The sequence below is a fragment of the Vombatus ursinus genome, unplaced genomic scaffold (genome assembly GCF_900497805.2).
Source record: "Vombatus ursinus unplaced genomic scaffold, bare-nosed wombat genome assembly UNPS02015066.1, whole genome shotgun sequence".
Classification (NCBI taxonomy): domain Eukaryota; kingdom Metazoa; phylum Chordata; class Mammalia; order Diprotodontia; family Vombatidae; genus Vombatus; species Vombatus ursinus.
The window spans coordinates 414,569-429,389 of record NW_020954844.1 but is presented as its reverse complement, the minus strand read 5'-3'; the positions used below and the strand labels follow the sequence as shown (position 1 = coordinate 429,389).

At 42.9% G+C, this 14,821-nt stretch overlaps 1 protein-coding gene across 1 annotated transcript in view; it reads left to right on the top strand.

The window, feature by feature from the left end:
• Nucleotides 1–14,821, top strand: part of KCMF1 (potassium channel modulatory factor 1) — a 118,121-nt gene that overhangs the window by 96,098 nt on the left and 7,202 nt on the right. The window contains exons 4-5 of the mRNA XM_027846131.1: nucleotides 10,705–10,806; nucleotides 13,781–13,955. Of these exons, the coding sequence (XP_027701932.1) occupies nucleotides 10,705–10,806; nucleotides 13,781–13,955 (277 nt within the window). The remainder of the gene's footprint in view (nucleotides 1–10,704; nucleotides 10,807–13,780; nucleotides 13,956–14,821) is intronic.

The window sequence follows — 14,821 nt, the reverse complement described above, 5'->3', positions numbered from 1 at the left end:
AACCATGACTACAGCCGACAGAGAGCTTTCTTTTCCACTGTGGTGGTAACCAATAAATCCTCTTCCCGGCCCCCACTCCTCGTAGCATTATGGTGCCTGCCATCGTAAAGCACACTCTTGGTGACCACTGACCATCTTTCTTCCTGTCCCTGTCATAACCATTTTGAGAACAGAATTTATTGCTTTCATCTTCTTAAATTTAAACTCTACAATAGTCCTTATGCAACGCATTACATCATTCTCCTTTTATTGTCTTGGGGTTTTTTTGGCAGAGATCCTAAGGACAAGTAAAATAGTGAAATAAAATGTACTGTCATTAGCAGTTAAGCTATATTCGTCTTTGATATATGTTTGTATTTTGTCATGACCTCATAGTTTTTTTTTTGTTTTTTTTGTTTTTTTGACGTTCACTAGACAGGATCCTGATAGAGCATTTATCTCTGGCAGGAAGCCAGACTTTCCCAGAAGCTCTGGCTCCTCCACTGCAGGGACTGGCAGCCTGCTTTACCCTCATCATTCTAAGTTCTTCTTTCTGCCATCCTGAATCCGAACCTTGGGAAGTCCACCAAGCTCTATCCCTTGTCGTTTCTCCCCGCTTAGTACTGGAGTCAAACACGTGACCGTGGAGAATCACCTCCATTCCTTCTCCATCACCGCCTGACTTTGTCAGTGAGCCCAGAAATGCAGGAGCTGCTGCTTTGGGTCCTGGCCCTCCCTCCCTCTTACTGGCTGGCTTGTGTTAGGCAGCTGACCTCCCCTCTCTGAGCCTGCGTCTTCATCTGTAGAATGAGATGCCAGCACAGGGGATAAGGGGAGGCGACGAGCACCGCCGAACGTGGCCTGTTACTCCCGTTGCTCTTGTTATCACTGCAGTTGATCTGGCAGTGTCCTCTAACCTACCCACCCCCAGAGGCAAATCTTGTACATAGATGGCCCCAGCTTTTATAGTGCAGTATGCTCTGATAGATAAGCATGTGCCCCTGCCCCTCACATTCTGACACGTTCTTAGAATCCCCCGGGAAGAACCTTGTTTTGCTTGCTTTGTGGCACACGCGTGTCAACATGACAAAATGGTGACATCAGCGCCCGCTGCCATGTTTTGGGGGGTTCTCAGTGGAAACTTTGAACCGAGTGACTGATAGTGTGAAGAAGTACAGTTAGGCCTTTGTCAGGAACCTCAGAGGGTGAGCAGAGGAGCAGCATGCCAGCCACCAAGTGGGGTCACAGTGAGGTGCCAATCCAGAGCTGTGGTTGGCACTCCAGCCTAGGCGACGGTTTATTTATCAGCCTTCTGCTCCTGCTTCTGTGAAAAGGAACCCTTTGTTAGGCGAAAATCAACAGAACTGCAGTGATCTGTTTCTTGATTATAGGGGACCAGATAGGAAAGTGTCAGCGTAGTTTTCACTCCCTCTTCTGAAAAAAGGTGGGAAATGTGAAATTCCCGATGATCCCTATCTCTAGGGATCTCCTTGATCCTAACCTACTACCCACTTGTGTGTCTGACATCTGCTTTACACGTTTAGTAGTTTTTGCCTCTCTGCCTTTGCTCATGCTTCCCTGTTCCTGGAATGCCCTGTCTGCAGATTATGAAATTCTGCCTATCTTTCAAGACCCAACTTAGATGCCGTCTCCTACGTGCAGCTCTTATGAAAGGGCTTTCCCCTCTTCCTCTGAACTTAGGTAACACTTTGTACTTCTTTTATGTTTATTATATCCTACTTTTCACAATAGTGATTTATAATATTATGTGTTGGTCTGTGTATATCATGGGACAGCTAGGTGGTGCAATGGACAGAGAACTGGGCCTGGAATCGTGAAGACCAGTTCAAATCTGGCCTCAGACACAGTAAATAAAGCCAAACGATAATTGTATTATTAATATCTGCTGATTGAGGAAGTACATAATGGCAAATGAATTTATGTTTTATGAATCACAACAGCGATAAGAAATGGTTTAGTCTTCAAAAGGTAGATTCACTTATTTGTTATACAGAGTCATTTAATGAGATGGACCTCTTACAGTGACTCTACAGTGTCCCATTGAGCTGATGATCTCAAAGGTTCTTTTTTTTTCTTCTCCCCCCCCGCCCCCAAGTCTGGCCTCATGAGGGGCAGCTAGATAGTGGATAGAGCACTGGCCCTGGAGTCAAGAGGACCTGAGTCCAAATCCGGCCTCAGACACTTGAGACTTACTAGCTGTGTGACCCTGGGCAAGTCACTTAACCCCATTCCCTAGCAAAGAAAACAAACAAACAAACAAAAAATCTGGCCTCAGACACAGTAAGCAAGCTAGTAAAGCTGTGTGACCTTGGGCCAGTCACTTAACCCTGTTTGCCTTAGTTCCTCATCTGGAAAATGAGCTGGAGAAGGAAAGAGCAAACCACTCCAGTATCTTTGCCTGAAAAATGGGGTCACCAAGAGTCAGACATGACTGAACAACCACAATGGAGTGTACATATATCGTGTCCTTCCTGCTGGACTGTCAATTGGAAGTCAGGGACCTGTCTTAATTATCCTTCTAACTTCCAAAGCCCAACACAGTTATCTCACACATAGTAGCATCTTGATAAATGGCTGTTGAATGAGGAATGACTCTAATGAATTGGCTTTTATTCTGTAGACTTAGAGTTGGGAGGAACTTCAGAGGCCGCCCTATGCAAGCTCTTCACTTTGTAGATGAGGAAGGACCAGAGTGACTTGACCAGGGCCAGCCAAGTGGGGATGCCAGAGGTGGGATGGGAACCCAGGGCTTCCTGCCCCAGTGTCATTGTTTTTTCACTAGACCAAGTTGCCTGTGGTTTGCCTCTAACATGGTGCCGGGCACTATATGCAAAACGAGTCAAATGAGTTAAATAGAGAGAATCAATCCCACCTAGAATATCGTACCAGGGCTTTGCCACTTAGCCAGATGCTCAGTATCATAATGACTTGAATATACAACAAAGTATGTCGGTTGTTGGTCTTTGTTTCCGGTTTTCTTTTTTAAGAAAGATTAACATTTATGAATATGTTTTGCCCATTCTTCACCTAGTAACACCCAGACATGCACTCTGCAGCACTGTTCACTCTTGGAAGCTACTGCTTCTACACCATGTGGGCCTCTTTATCCCTGCCCTCTAAAATAGTGGCCAGCATGTTAACATAGCCCTGCTGAAAACTCCCTGATCCTTGGATTTTGATATGCAGCTGCTACTCTCTTGGAACATAACACGCATTATGAGGTGCTTCCTTAAGACACCTCCCAAACAGTATTTCTAAGGGAGGGGGGAGGGAGGGAAGGGACGAGACAGATGGAAGGAGACTCCAGGTGGGAGGAAGATGCCAAGTGTGACCCCTGCTGCTGGCATGTGTAAACCCCCAGGCCTGACCTGGGGTAAGGGAGAAAACAGAAGTCAGTTTAGAATGAGGGGAATAACAGTTTTTGAAAATAGATGAACTTTCCAAAGTGATTATGTTGATTAAAAAGTTAACAGAAATTGAGAAGTTATATACGTTTTTTAGATCAGAGTTATAAGGAAGCTGAAACTCCAAACACTTAGCTTTTTATTCCCTGACAAACCCTAATCATCTATCATGTCCTCAGCCCTATGTTAGGCCTTGTGGGAGATACAGAGAAGTATGAAACATTCTCTGCCCTCAAGAAACTTGTTATTACAGTCTAGTTGAAGAGGTGAGACTTGATGCTGGACAGCAGTCAGTCCCAAGGCAGAGGCAGTATGTGATGAAGTCCCAAATGAAGAGCAAAGTCAGTACACCCAGAGTTCAGAGGAAAGGTTTTCTCATTTTTACAATTGCCACACGCTGGTGTTTTTACCTCGACGGAGAGATAGGTTCACATGATGTGTTAAAATCTTTTAATTAATGAGCAAGCACGTCTGTGACTTCTTCCGCCTCTGTTTCCCCAAGAGATGGATTTGAGTGCCTCTTGACAAGTACAGGAAAGTATAGGACATTAATGTATTTACTATGAAACGCACCACTTTTAGTTTTGAAGGGTTGCTCTGAGTTAATTGCATGGTCAACTTCAAAAAATTCCCCATCAGTAGATTGGAATACTGAATCCCTAAACCTCTCACTACCACCACACATTTCTTTCCTCACTTAAGGAGCACAGACCACAGTAGTATCTTTCTCCCTCTGTCCACTCTCTCCTGCCCCCAATTCAGACACTTCACAGTCTGTGAGAAGGAAGTCCTGCCCCAGCCCTGCTACTGAACCATCTGGGGGGACTGGGGCAGGCTTTCCAGCCTGTCTGACCCTGAGCTTCCCCATCTGTAAAAATGAGTATATATTCTCTCAAGTCCCTTTCAGCGCTCAATCTGTGATCCTGTGATTTTGATAGTTGAAGGCCATATCACAAAATCATAGAATTTTGAAGTTCCGAGAGACCTCAGTGGCCTTCTAATACATCCCATACCTTTAAACATATGCCCTCTATAGCAAGGGTTCTTAACTCAAGGGGGAAAGTTATATATTTATTTTCCCTGAGCTCTAACTGAAATTTTGCATTTCCTTCAATTCAGAATTTAGGCAACAAACCACAGTAGTATTAGGCTCCACCAGACTGCCAAAAATGTCCCATGACACAAAGGTTGAGTCTCTGACCTATTACCATCATGGCCAAGTGATCGTGCAGCTTCTCGAAGACTTTCAATGGGAAGGAAGTTGTTGGTACTTCTAGACACCCATTGTACTTTTGGGTAGCTGCAGTTGTTAGTAAGTTTTTCCTTACACCAGAGCTGAATTAAATATCTCCAGTTCCTTCAACCAGTCCTCATATGGCATGATTCCCATGCCCATAATAACTCTGGTTGTCATCCTTTGGATACTCTCCAGCATAAAAATGTGGTCCCTCAAACTGAATGCAGAACTCCAGATTGCAGTCTCCTTATTCCTTTATGTAGCCTAAGAGCACATTACCTTTTTTGGCTACTATCTATGTAGGGATCCTGTGTAACTGGGAATAAGCCAAGTATGATGGGTTAATCCCCTCTGATTTGGGCCATTGTGAGAAATTGTGTTGATAATACTGTATATTCACGTATTTTTTCTTTGTAATTACAGTTTAAAATGCACACGATCAGCAAAATTCATGCTTTCTCTTCCACTAAGAAGGGGCTTACACACGGGCCATGATTCATCATAAAATATGAAAGTAGTTGGAGCCAATGACTGAGAATAAGGAAAGTTGTCCTTTGGCCCCGCTGTTGGTCAGTGAGTCATGTTGCACAAGTTCAAAATGAAATAAAAATTGAGTCTTGGGAAGAAAGGCCATGTTGTGGCTTTCAGCAGCATGGAAACCCATACCTAAGGAAGCCTGATGAGATAGGCCAGAGGTAGAAAAGGCAGTTTCACTGTCAAGCCAATCCATAAGACCTCAGCCACAAAAATTCACTTCAGGGACAGCCAAGATAGGGAAGTTAGGTTAAAGGAAGAGAATGGCTTCCAAGGGCCCAGGCCTGAAGTCCAAGGCAAGGTGTCTTTGGAGCCTATGTAGGGAAGTAAAGGGGGAGGGGCAAGATAACTTTATCAGACACTGTAGGTATCCCAAGGGATAACTGAGTTGGAGAGATCTTAGTACTTAATCCCAGAGTGGTTGAATGGCTTTCCCCACAGGCACATTTCTACACAGATGTAGATATCCATCTCTGGCCTTGGCCCTGAATTCTAATCCCATAGCACTAACTGCCTGGTGGATATTTTAAACTTGATGTCTTGTTGTTCAGTCTTTTCAGTCATGCTTGACTCCTTGTGACCCCATTTGGGGTTTTCTTGGCAAAGATACTGGAGTGATTTGCCATTTCCTTCTCCATCCCATTTTATAGATGAGGAAACTGAGGAAACAGGGGTAAATGACTTGCCCAGGGTTACACAGCTAAGAAGTGTCTGAGGTCAGATTTGAACTTGGGTCTTCTTGACTCCAGGCCTGGTACTCTGTCCACTGTACCACCTAGCTGCCCCTGATGTCTTGTAGGCATCTCAAACATGAATAAAACTCGTTATTTTTCCCTCAAACTACCTCTTTTCTGAACTTCTCAAGGCTCAATCAAGCAATATTTTTAAGTGCCTTCTATGTGCCAGTCACTGGGGATAAAAAGAAAGGTTAGAAAGTCCCTTCCCCCAAGGAGCTGACAGTCTTATTTGGGAGACAGCATGCACACCACTGTGTCCAAACCAGCTATAGGCAAACTAAATTGTAAATAATCGGCAGAAGGAAGGCAGTAGCATTAGGAGAATTGGGAGGAGCTTCTTGTAGAAGGCAGGGGCTATCTGGGACTTAAAGGAAGCTGGAGAAGCCAGCAGATAGTGATGAGGAAGGAAGAACACTGGTCTAGGCACAGGGGACACATGCAGGGAAGACGCCTCTGTTCTTCTGCCACTCAAACCTTCAGGCCCTCTCTGACTCCTCCCTGTTGGGTCCCCTTGTCCCCTAGATCGAATCAGCAGCAGAATCTTGTCAGTTGCCCCTCTGACAGCGCAGCTCCCTCAGCTACCACCTGGGTTCAAGCCTCTCCCCACCTCTCACCCACCCTAGGAAATGGCCTCCCCGCCTCAAGTCTCTCTCCATTCCAGGGTGTTCTCTGTACAGCTGCTAACACCATGGTCCTAAAGCTCTTATCTGACCGTGCCTCTCCTCTGCTCACTAAACTCTAGAGATCAGATGCCCTGAGCCCCTCGCACTCATAATGGTCTGACCAAACTGGCCTTATTAATGCTTTTCATCTCCATGCCTTTGTATAGGCTGTCCCCATTCCTGGAATATCCTCCTACCTCATCTCTGCTTCTTTAAAGATCAGCCCAAATGCCATCTCCTGCATATGGCCTTTCCTGTACTCCACCAGATTCTAATTCCTTGCCTCCAAATTATTTTGTATTTATTTTTGTATACACTGACATGTATATATGTTGCTTTCCCCTGTAGCTGGGTTCTCAAGGGTTTTTTTTTTAAACTTTTTTTGTGTTAGGAACACCTTTGGTAGCCTGTGGAACCCTTCTCAGAATGATATTTTTAAATGCTTAGCATAAAATATATAGGGATACATACATAACCACCAAGGAAACCAATTATATTGAAATACAATTATCAAAAAAAATTTTAAATTTACAGTCTCCAAGTTAAGCTCCTTGGTGTGCAGGTCTTCTCATTTTTATCTCTGTATCCACAGCACCTGGGACACTGTTTGGCCCCTGGTAGGTGCTTCTCATTGCTTCATTGATTGAAATAGCAGCACCTTTTCTTACAGTGGACCTTTTCACTTACAAGACAGAATGCCTTTGCAAGCTTGTGTTCAGATCCAGAATTCCTGCAAAATCAGACTTGAGAAGAGTTAGAACCGTGGTGAAAGGGAATGCAGCACCTTCTTGGGAGTCTGAGCCATCTTCCTGCCAACCCCGTATTGTTGGTCATGTCTTCTTTGTCTTAGCGCAGGCCAGCTAGTTCAGGCACCTTGGTGTAGTGGGAGAAAGCAAGACAAGAGGCACCCTCCTGGCTCCAGGAAGGAGGGCCATCGAAGGCAGGAACTCTTTTCTAGCCCCAGGGCGTGGCATCGTGCTTTGCACACTTGTTCAGTCATTTTTCATTCGGGTCCTACTCTGTGACCCTTTTGGGGGTTTAATTGGCAGAGATACTGGAGTGGTTTGCCATTTCCTTCTCCAGCTCATTTTATAAATGAGGAAACTGAGGGAAACAGGGGTAAGTGACTTGCCCAGGGTCACACAGCTAGGAATTGTCTGAGGCTGGCTTTGAACTCAGGATGATGAGTCTTCCAGACTCTGGGCTTAGCATCCACTGTGCCACCTAGCTTCCCAAAGCTTTGCACACAGTAGACAATGCGCTTGTTGCATTGAATTGAAACAGAATCCTGCCTGATGCTCTGTGTAGGCTTCCGAGTTAGACTAGGTGTTTTCTGAGCCCCCTTCCAGCTCTGTGTCCTGTCATCAGGATGGCTTTCAGTGATGCACCAACTCCACAACAGAGAACCCTGATCTCATTGATAGAGATTCTCTCTCCAGTGATTTGAAGCCGACCTCCAGTCCATAAGCTTCTGTCTTGCCTTCTTGGAGCCTCAGTTTCTTCATTTGTAAATAGGATTAACGCATAGGATTAGAGATTTAAACTGAAGGGGGCTCTTCCCTCTCAATTTACCTGTGAGGAATCTGAGGGAGAGAGAAGGTTAAGTGACTTGCCTGTGGTTCCCCAGGTACTAAATAGTACCTGAAATAGATTTTGAATCTGTGTTCTCTGGTATGAAACTCACATAGAACCATGGCCACCAAACCATGTGGAAAGAGCCCTGTGAGCCCCTTATTGGCTTAGTTTTGAAATGTAGTCTTACCTGTGTTTTATTTTATTTGTTTTGTTAACTGTTTCCCAATTACATTTTCATCTGGTTCAGCTGTACTTGGGGGCTGCATGTCTGACGCCTCTGCTTTGTACTGTATTGCACTATTTTATTGAGTGCCTATCTCACAAAGTTGTTTGGAGGATCAAATAAGATAATGTATGTAAAGCATTTTGCAAACCTAACAGTATTCAATAAAATGTCAGCTGCTTGGTAGAGAGGAGAGAAAGGTGGGGCAGATGAGCTCCAGCAGTGGGCTGATGGCAAGGAAGGACCCTGCCACCCTTTAAAGTTCTCCCTTTCTGTTTAAACCATGTTATTTTGCTGTTTCTACTTCTAGAAAGGGTTTTTTCACCAAATAAACATAATCAGACTTTGGTTGCAAAAGTAGAAGGTCTTGCTGTCACGATCCTGTTTGCAGCTCATCCGTGGGGTCATCTGTGGGACTCTTTGTGTTCTTCTTAGGGGATCTCCCTAACAAACCTTATTTTGCAGGTACCAGTGTAGCACTGGGGCTGTTGATCTTTTTTTCCTCATTCTTGATACATGATTGGTCTGGAGGATATCTTTGATACTTTCTGTGGACCTGTGCCCATCATGTCTTTCCATTGTCCTTGGTGTCACCTACAATTTAAATTCTTTGGAGATTATGGTGTTCCACGATTCATAGCAATGAAGCGTCCCAGATGGGCTTTTGCTCAGGGAAGCAGCTTGAGGTTGCCGAAATAGCCATTCCTTTTCCCAAATAAAGGCCAGTCAGTTCTCTGCCTCTTCATACTGATGGTACTCAATGGGCTGTTCATCCCATTCTCTGTCTGGACGAAAGAAATTCTTCATCCACTTGGTTTTCCTGTTTGGATTGTTGAACAGAACTCTTTGGAAAGTGGCTTAAGTGCTTAATATTTCACTGAGAAGTCAGTGTAATATTCTGGGGCTTGTTGCAGTGAGCAGGAGCCTCAACTGAAGGACCTCCCCAGCCAAAGAAGTCAGAAAGGTTACAACTCTTCATATTCGCTCTGGTTTTCCCAGCTTTTTAAAAGCTGAAGTGTTGCTATGAACCCTCAACACCCCCTGGGTTTCTGGAGGGGGGAGCTCCCTTTCTGGTTAAATCCCTCTCCTCCCAATTCCCCCTGGAATCTGCCTTTTAGATCTTTTTTGCTTCTCTACCTTTTTCCTCAGATTCTTATTCTTTGGCCTCACGTGATACCTCTTCTCCCAGTTCCCTGCACTCTATGTCAGAGATTTGTACTCGAAGCTCCTTGCCTTTTGGTCCTGGATTCTTTATAGTGAGTGGGCTAACCCCCTAGCTCTTGTACCTTAGATGAACATTTCCTATATTTTTATTCTCATATCCCTGTATGTGTCTTTTCCTGAAGATCGTTTTTTTTGTGGCTGTCTTTTTTTTTAATTTTTTATTAATTTATTTTGATTCATCAGCAATCACTTCCATATGCTTTTGAGTTTAAAATTTTTCTCCCCCTTCCTCCCCACCACCCTCCCCAAGACGGCGCACAATCTGAAATAGGCTATACATATACATTCCTATTAAACATATTTTCACATTAATGATGTTGTAAGTAAAAATTAGAACCAATAGGAGGAGCCACCAGAAAGAGGAAACAAAACTCAACAGAAGAGGAAAAAAATAGCAATTCAAATTCCCTAGTTCTTTCTTTGGATGTGGATAGCATTTTCCATCACGAGGCCTTTGGAGACGGGAAGACCATTTTCTTAACAGCTGGTATCATTTATGTGGGCTCAGTTCATCTTATTTATCCTACAGGAGTTTACAGTTGTATTTGTATATTTGTATTCCTTTCCCCTGGAAAAAACCTTACTTGTTTTCCCACCCTCCATTTAAATTCTTCAGACCCTACATTGACATTGTAATACTGGCCTGGCCTCTTGTCCAGGACTGTACGGTTACTCTCTAGGGAGGGGCTCTGGTTCTAGCTCTGACCTTGCTGGTGTGAATGGATCAGTCTGTGAGCAGACCCCGTATAGGCAGGGTGTCCAGCACCAATCTGAGCGGAGCACTTCTCTAAGACCGTGGACAACACGAGGAGCGTTTTTCCATTTTTATTTTCTCATGGGTCCACACTGGGAGTGAAGCCTGCCCTTCTTCGTACTCAAGCTCGTCTGAAGCTAGCAGTGACATCAGAGAGCTCAGACACTGAGAGCCAGGACACTTCCTTGGGATGCTTCAGTCGTGCTCTTTATCGTGTTTGTGTTTGCTAAGTTGTAATGTGATCAGTGATGACAAGCTGGTATTCTCTTATGTTCACATTTCGGTTCTCACTGGCGTGTGTCTCTGTTGTTAAAAAGCCATTTACTGACCCTGTTCTTCTGGCTTTTATTGCAGATTTGTCCAATCTGTGCAGCATTACCTGGCGGAGATCCTAATCATGTCACAGATGACTTTGCAGCTCATCTCACACTTGAACACAGAGCCCCTAGAGATTTAATATCCTTTTATGTGCCAGCAAGGAAAAGAAAGGAAGAAATTGCATGTGTCATTCTGGGCTCTAGCTACTAACGTGCTTAATTGTCTAAAAAGCAAGTCAGAGAAAAGACCAAACTTCCGAACTGTTTATTCCCAATGGAAAAAAAAAAACAAAACTCATTTAAAGATGAACTTCTGTGCATATTAGTCCTCTTATTTTCAATATAATTCAAAAAATCAAATGGCACGTCTCACGTAGGTAGATTTTTAATCATCTGGCCATTACATATGGCCTTGTATAGAACTAAATGTCCCATGTCCTTCCTTAATCAAGAGAGTCAGCATTTCAGTTCTTTGAAAATTGATCTGCTCTATATGATAAATAACAACTGTTATAATCAGTATATTTTATTAAAGCCAGAGTCTCCTCTCTGATACTAGACAACCAGTGTACTGCAGTAACACCTCAGTTATCCCATGGCCCTGGAAACCAGACTTTCAGGAATTCCAAACATGTAGAAGGAGGCCAAACCTAAATATGGCAAGGGGGATGGGAAGTAAGTGTAGGGGAGGAAAGGAGTGACGCTAAGCAGCATAACCTGAGAATCTATTGCCAAGGAAAATAACGAAGAAGAGCCAAAGAGCTAAGGATTACACAACACACTCTTATTGGTTAGCTCTTTCAGCAGAGGGAAAGAGGCACTCAGAATTCATATTGATGATGTCTATGAAAAATCTACTACAGACAAGACAAGGAAGAATAAAAATGGGAGTAGAATGGACACACAAGGAGCAGTGAGAGATAACAGTTCTTGACCCAGAGGCAAAGAGGGGTGCCTACAGTAGAGACGCAGATGACGAGAACAGCAGAGAGAAAGAGAGATGGGTGACGCCCTTTAGGTTTGCCCAGGGGTTAGTCAAAGCATTATTACTCCCATTTTGAAATGAGGAAACCAAACCACAAGGAGGGTGAGTGTCTGGCACTTGCATGTATATGAGGCAGAAAAAACTGTGATACAAATGGAGTGCTGGATATACACATGTAGCAGAACAGAATTAGCACATTTTAGAAGCCATCCCTTGATAGGTAGGGATTCTAACCAACTGGTGAAAGATGCAAGTGTAAGAAAGGTATGCTTACCTTAGAAAATGGAAATCTATCCACAACTTGAAATGGGGAGCCCAGGAACATGTTGATTGGTAGGTACCATTAGAGTACCTGGATTGGGTTTTATTTAATTGTTTCTTAGCAACAACAAAAAAAAAAAAATTAGAGGGTGCCCTCTAATTCCAACCCAGTGTTAATCAGAAAGCAAAAAATATTTTTCTGAGCAAAGGCAATGAATTGAACCATGCGGGCTGTCCGAAGGTCATTTTGTGTTTGTTTGAAAGTCAAACAAGACTTTAGAAAACTAGATATAGATTATAAAAAACAGCAAATCATGAGGCAGCAGAACTTTTTTTTTCCTCTTCAACATAATCTATCCCAAAAGATGCCAATGAATCCAGTGTATTTTGGTGATACCTCCTAGTGAATCAAATACTCCGCCCTCTGGAGTTTGAGTGTGGTTAAGGACAGGTTGACTGTTTTGTCATTTCCTAATAATGATTCAGAGTGCCACCAAATCAAACCTCAGACTCCCAAAACAGTTCAGCATCCATTGAGCTCTCTGAGAACATAATCTAATTCATAGGTGGAAAAATATTTTTTTCTGACTAGCTCTGTCATTAATTTTTTTTTTACCTTCATTGAAAGATAAGCTTACAGCGATAATTCAAACCAAAAAGGATTTATTAAGTGTCTACTCTGTGGGTGGCACTGGAGATGCAAAAACAAAATGAAGGAGAGTCCTGCCCTCAAGGAGCATATATTCTACTCAGGAATACAACATGGAGTTCTGAAATGAATATGGCAAAAGTTAGCTTTACAGTTACAGTTTTGTAGTTATAAAGCTCACTCCTGAAGAAGTTAGTGTCTTAAATTTGTTTTGCCATCTCTCTTCCTACCTAGCAAATCTCACTTAACCTGTGAGCAAGTTCAGAATATGAGACATCATTACAGAAAAAATGTCTGAGAAAGTTGCTCTTAGCACCAGAGATTTAGAATTGGAAAGGCCCTTAGAGATCATGTCATCCAACTCCCTCCCCTTCCTTTTAACAAGTGAAGAAACTGAGGCCTTGTGAGATTAAGGAAGTTGCCCAAGGTTCCAGTTACTAAGCAGCAGCGCTAAAACTTGAACCTAGGCCCTCTGGTTCTAAATCCAGCTCCTTCAACAATGCCTTTGATGTACGTACCTGGCAGAGGGTTTTAAGGGGAAGAATAGCATGGTCTGATGGAGACAACAGTGCTTTGGGGTTCAGCAGACCTGAATATAAACCTTGGCTCTGACACTTACTGCCTATGTGACCTTAGGCAAGTCCCATAACTTCTGTGTGCTTCAGTTTCCTCATCTGTAAAATATGAGTTAGAATACATGACTTCTGGATACTTTCCAGGTCCAACTCTGTAATCGTGTGATCCCTCTCTAAAACCTCTTAGCACAAATTCATGTAATAGTGAGATTACAATCCATGAATAAATTTAGTGCTAATAAGTTGGAAAAGTGGATGCAAGCTGACTAGGGAAGATACCTTTGGTTTATTGTAACCATCAGGTAGATGTAGTGTTTTAAATGATTTTCACAAGTCAGAGAATCTGAGCCTGATGACAGGGATCCGCTGGCCAGCCACATTCTTGTCCTCCTGGGAGGCTGCTAGAAGTCTGCCCAGAGTGAGTGAGGTGATCCTGTATTCAAATGCTGACATTTCACTCTTCCACTGGTTTCAAGCAGCATGGCTTGTTTTCCATTTGAGTTGTAACTGAAAGACCAAGACAAGACGTTTCATTCAAGTGTCAAAAGCCATTTTAGAAGAATCTGTTTGCCTGCCTAGCAAAGATTAAGCTTGTATTGATTTTCCCAAGCCATTTGGTTTCTTTTCTTAACTTGTGGGTTACGATGAATCGAGTGGTGTTCGACATGTACGTAGAATGTTTCACCCTGGCCGGGGGCTAGGCGGTCCTCGGGCCCGTAGATCAAACATGCACTTTACTAGCAGTTCTACTGGTGGGCTTTCTTCTTCGCAGAGTTCATATTCTCCAAGCAATAGGGAAGCCATGGATCCTATCGCTGGTAAGACCTTTTTGTATTTGCCTCCTAAAGAAAATTGCTTTGTCTTTTTCCTTTTAAAATTTTGATTCCGACATGTATGTTTTTTGTTCCCTTACCATCAAACAGCTACCAGTTTTTGGTATATTTTCATTTAAAATAAAAAAATTCTTAAAATGTTAGAAGATGATAATATAGAACATGAATCATTTTCCTTTACTATGGTTTTTTGGTTTTTTCCCAAGCACTGAGTAACTAATGGAAAAAACAAGTGACTTCTTTTGATGACATTTTCTCTTATGTTTTTATGCCCTAAAGGAAAAAAAAACTTAAAAAATTAGTCTTTTCTTATACAAAAGTCAAATGAGAACATGTTTGTCTTTGTATAAAATCACAGGAGAATCTTGTGAAAACACAAGAATATGAAGGCAAGATATTGGAAAATGCATCTTCTAATAGCTTATGACGATATAAGTGAAAAAATATTGGGACACAAAGTTCATAACTGATCCTCCTTGCCCACCATTCCAGAAACCATGAGCCTGTAATTCTGCCTTGAACTCCAAAGGACAACTAGCAATGATTGTAAATACTTTTTGTTTAAAACCAGACCTTCCTGTTGAAGCCACGGGCTTGGCTAAGAGTGAAAGCTTGTTACAGCAAACTGGAGATGTCTGCACTCAAACTACTTCCCTGCTTATGTCATTTATAGTCTGTGGCTCCTTTGTAAGCCAATTAAAAAATGTTTTAATTTTTAAAAACACAGCCCTGTGAAGTATTTGTCCATCAGGTTTGGGCTGAAGTGATGCTTGCCACAGGACTAGTTCTGTATTGGGGAACAGTCAGACACGAAGAAGGGGGAGGTGAGTGGGAGCAACCTGGAGGAGCAG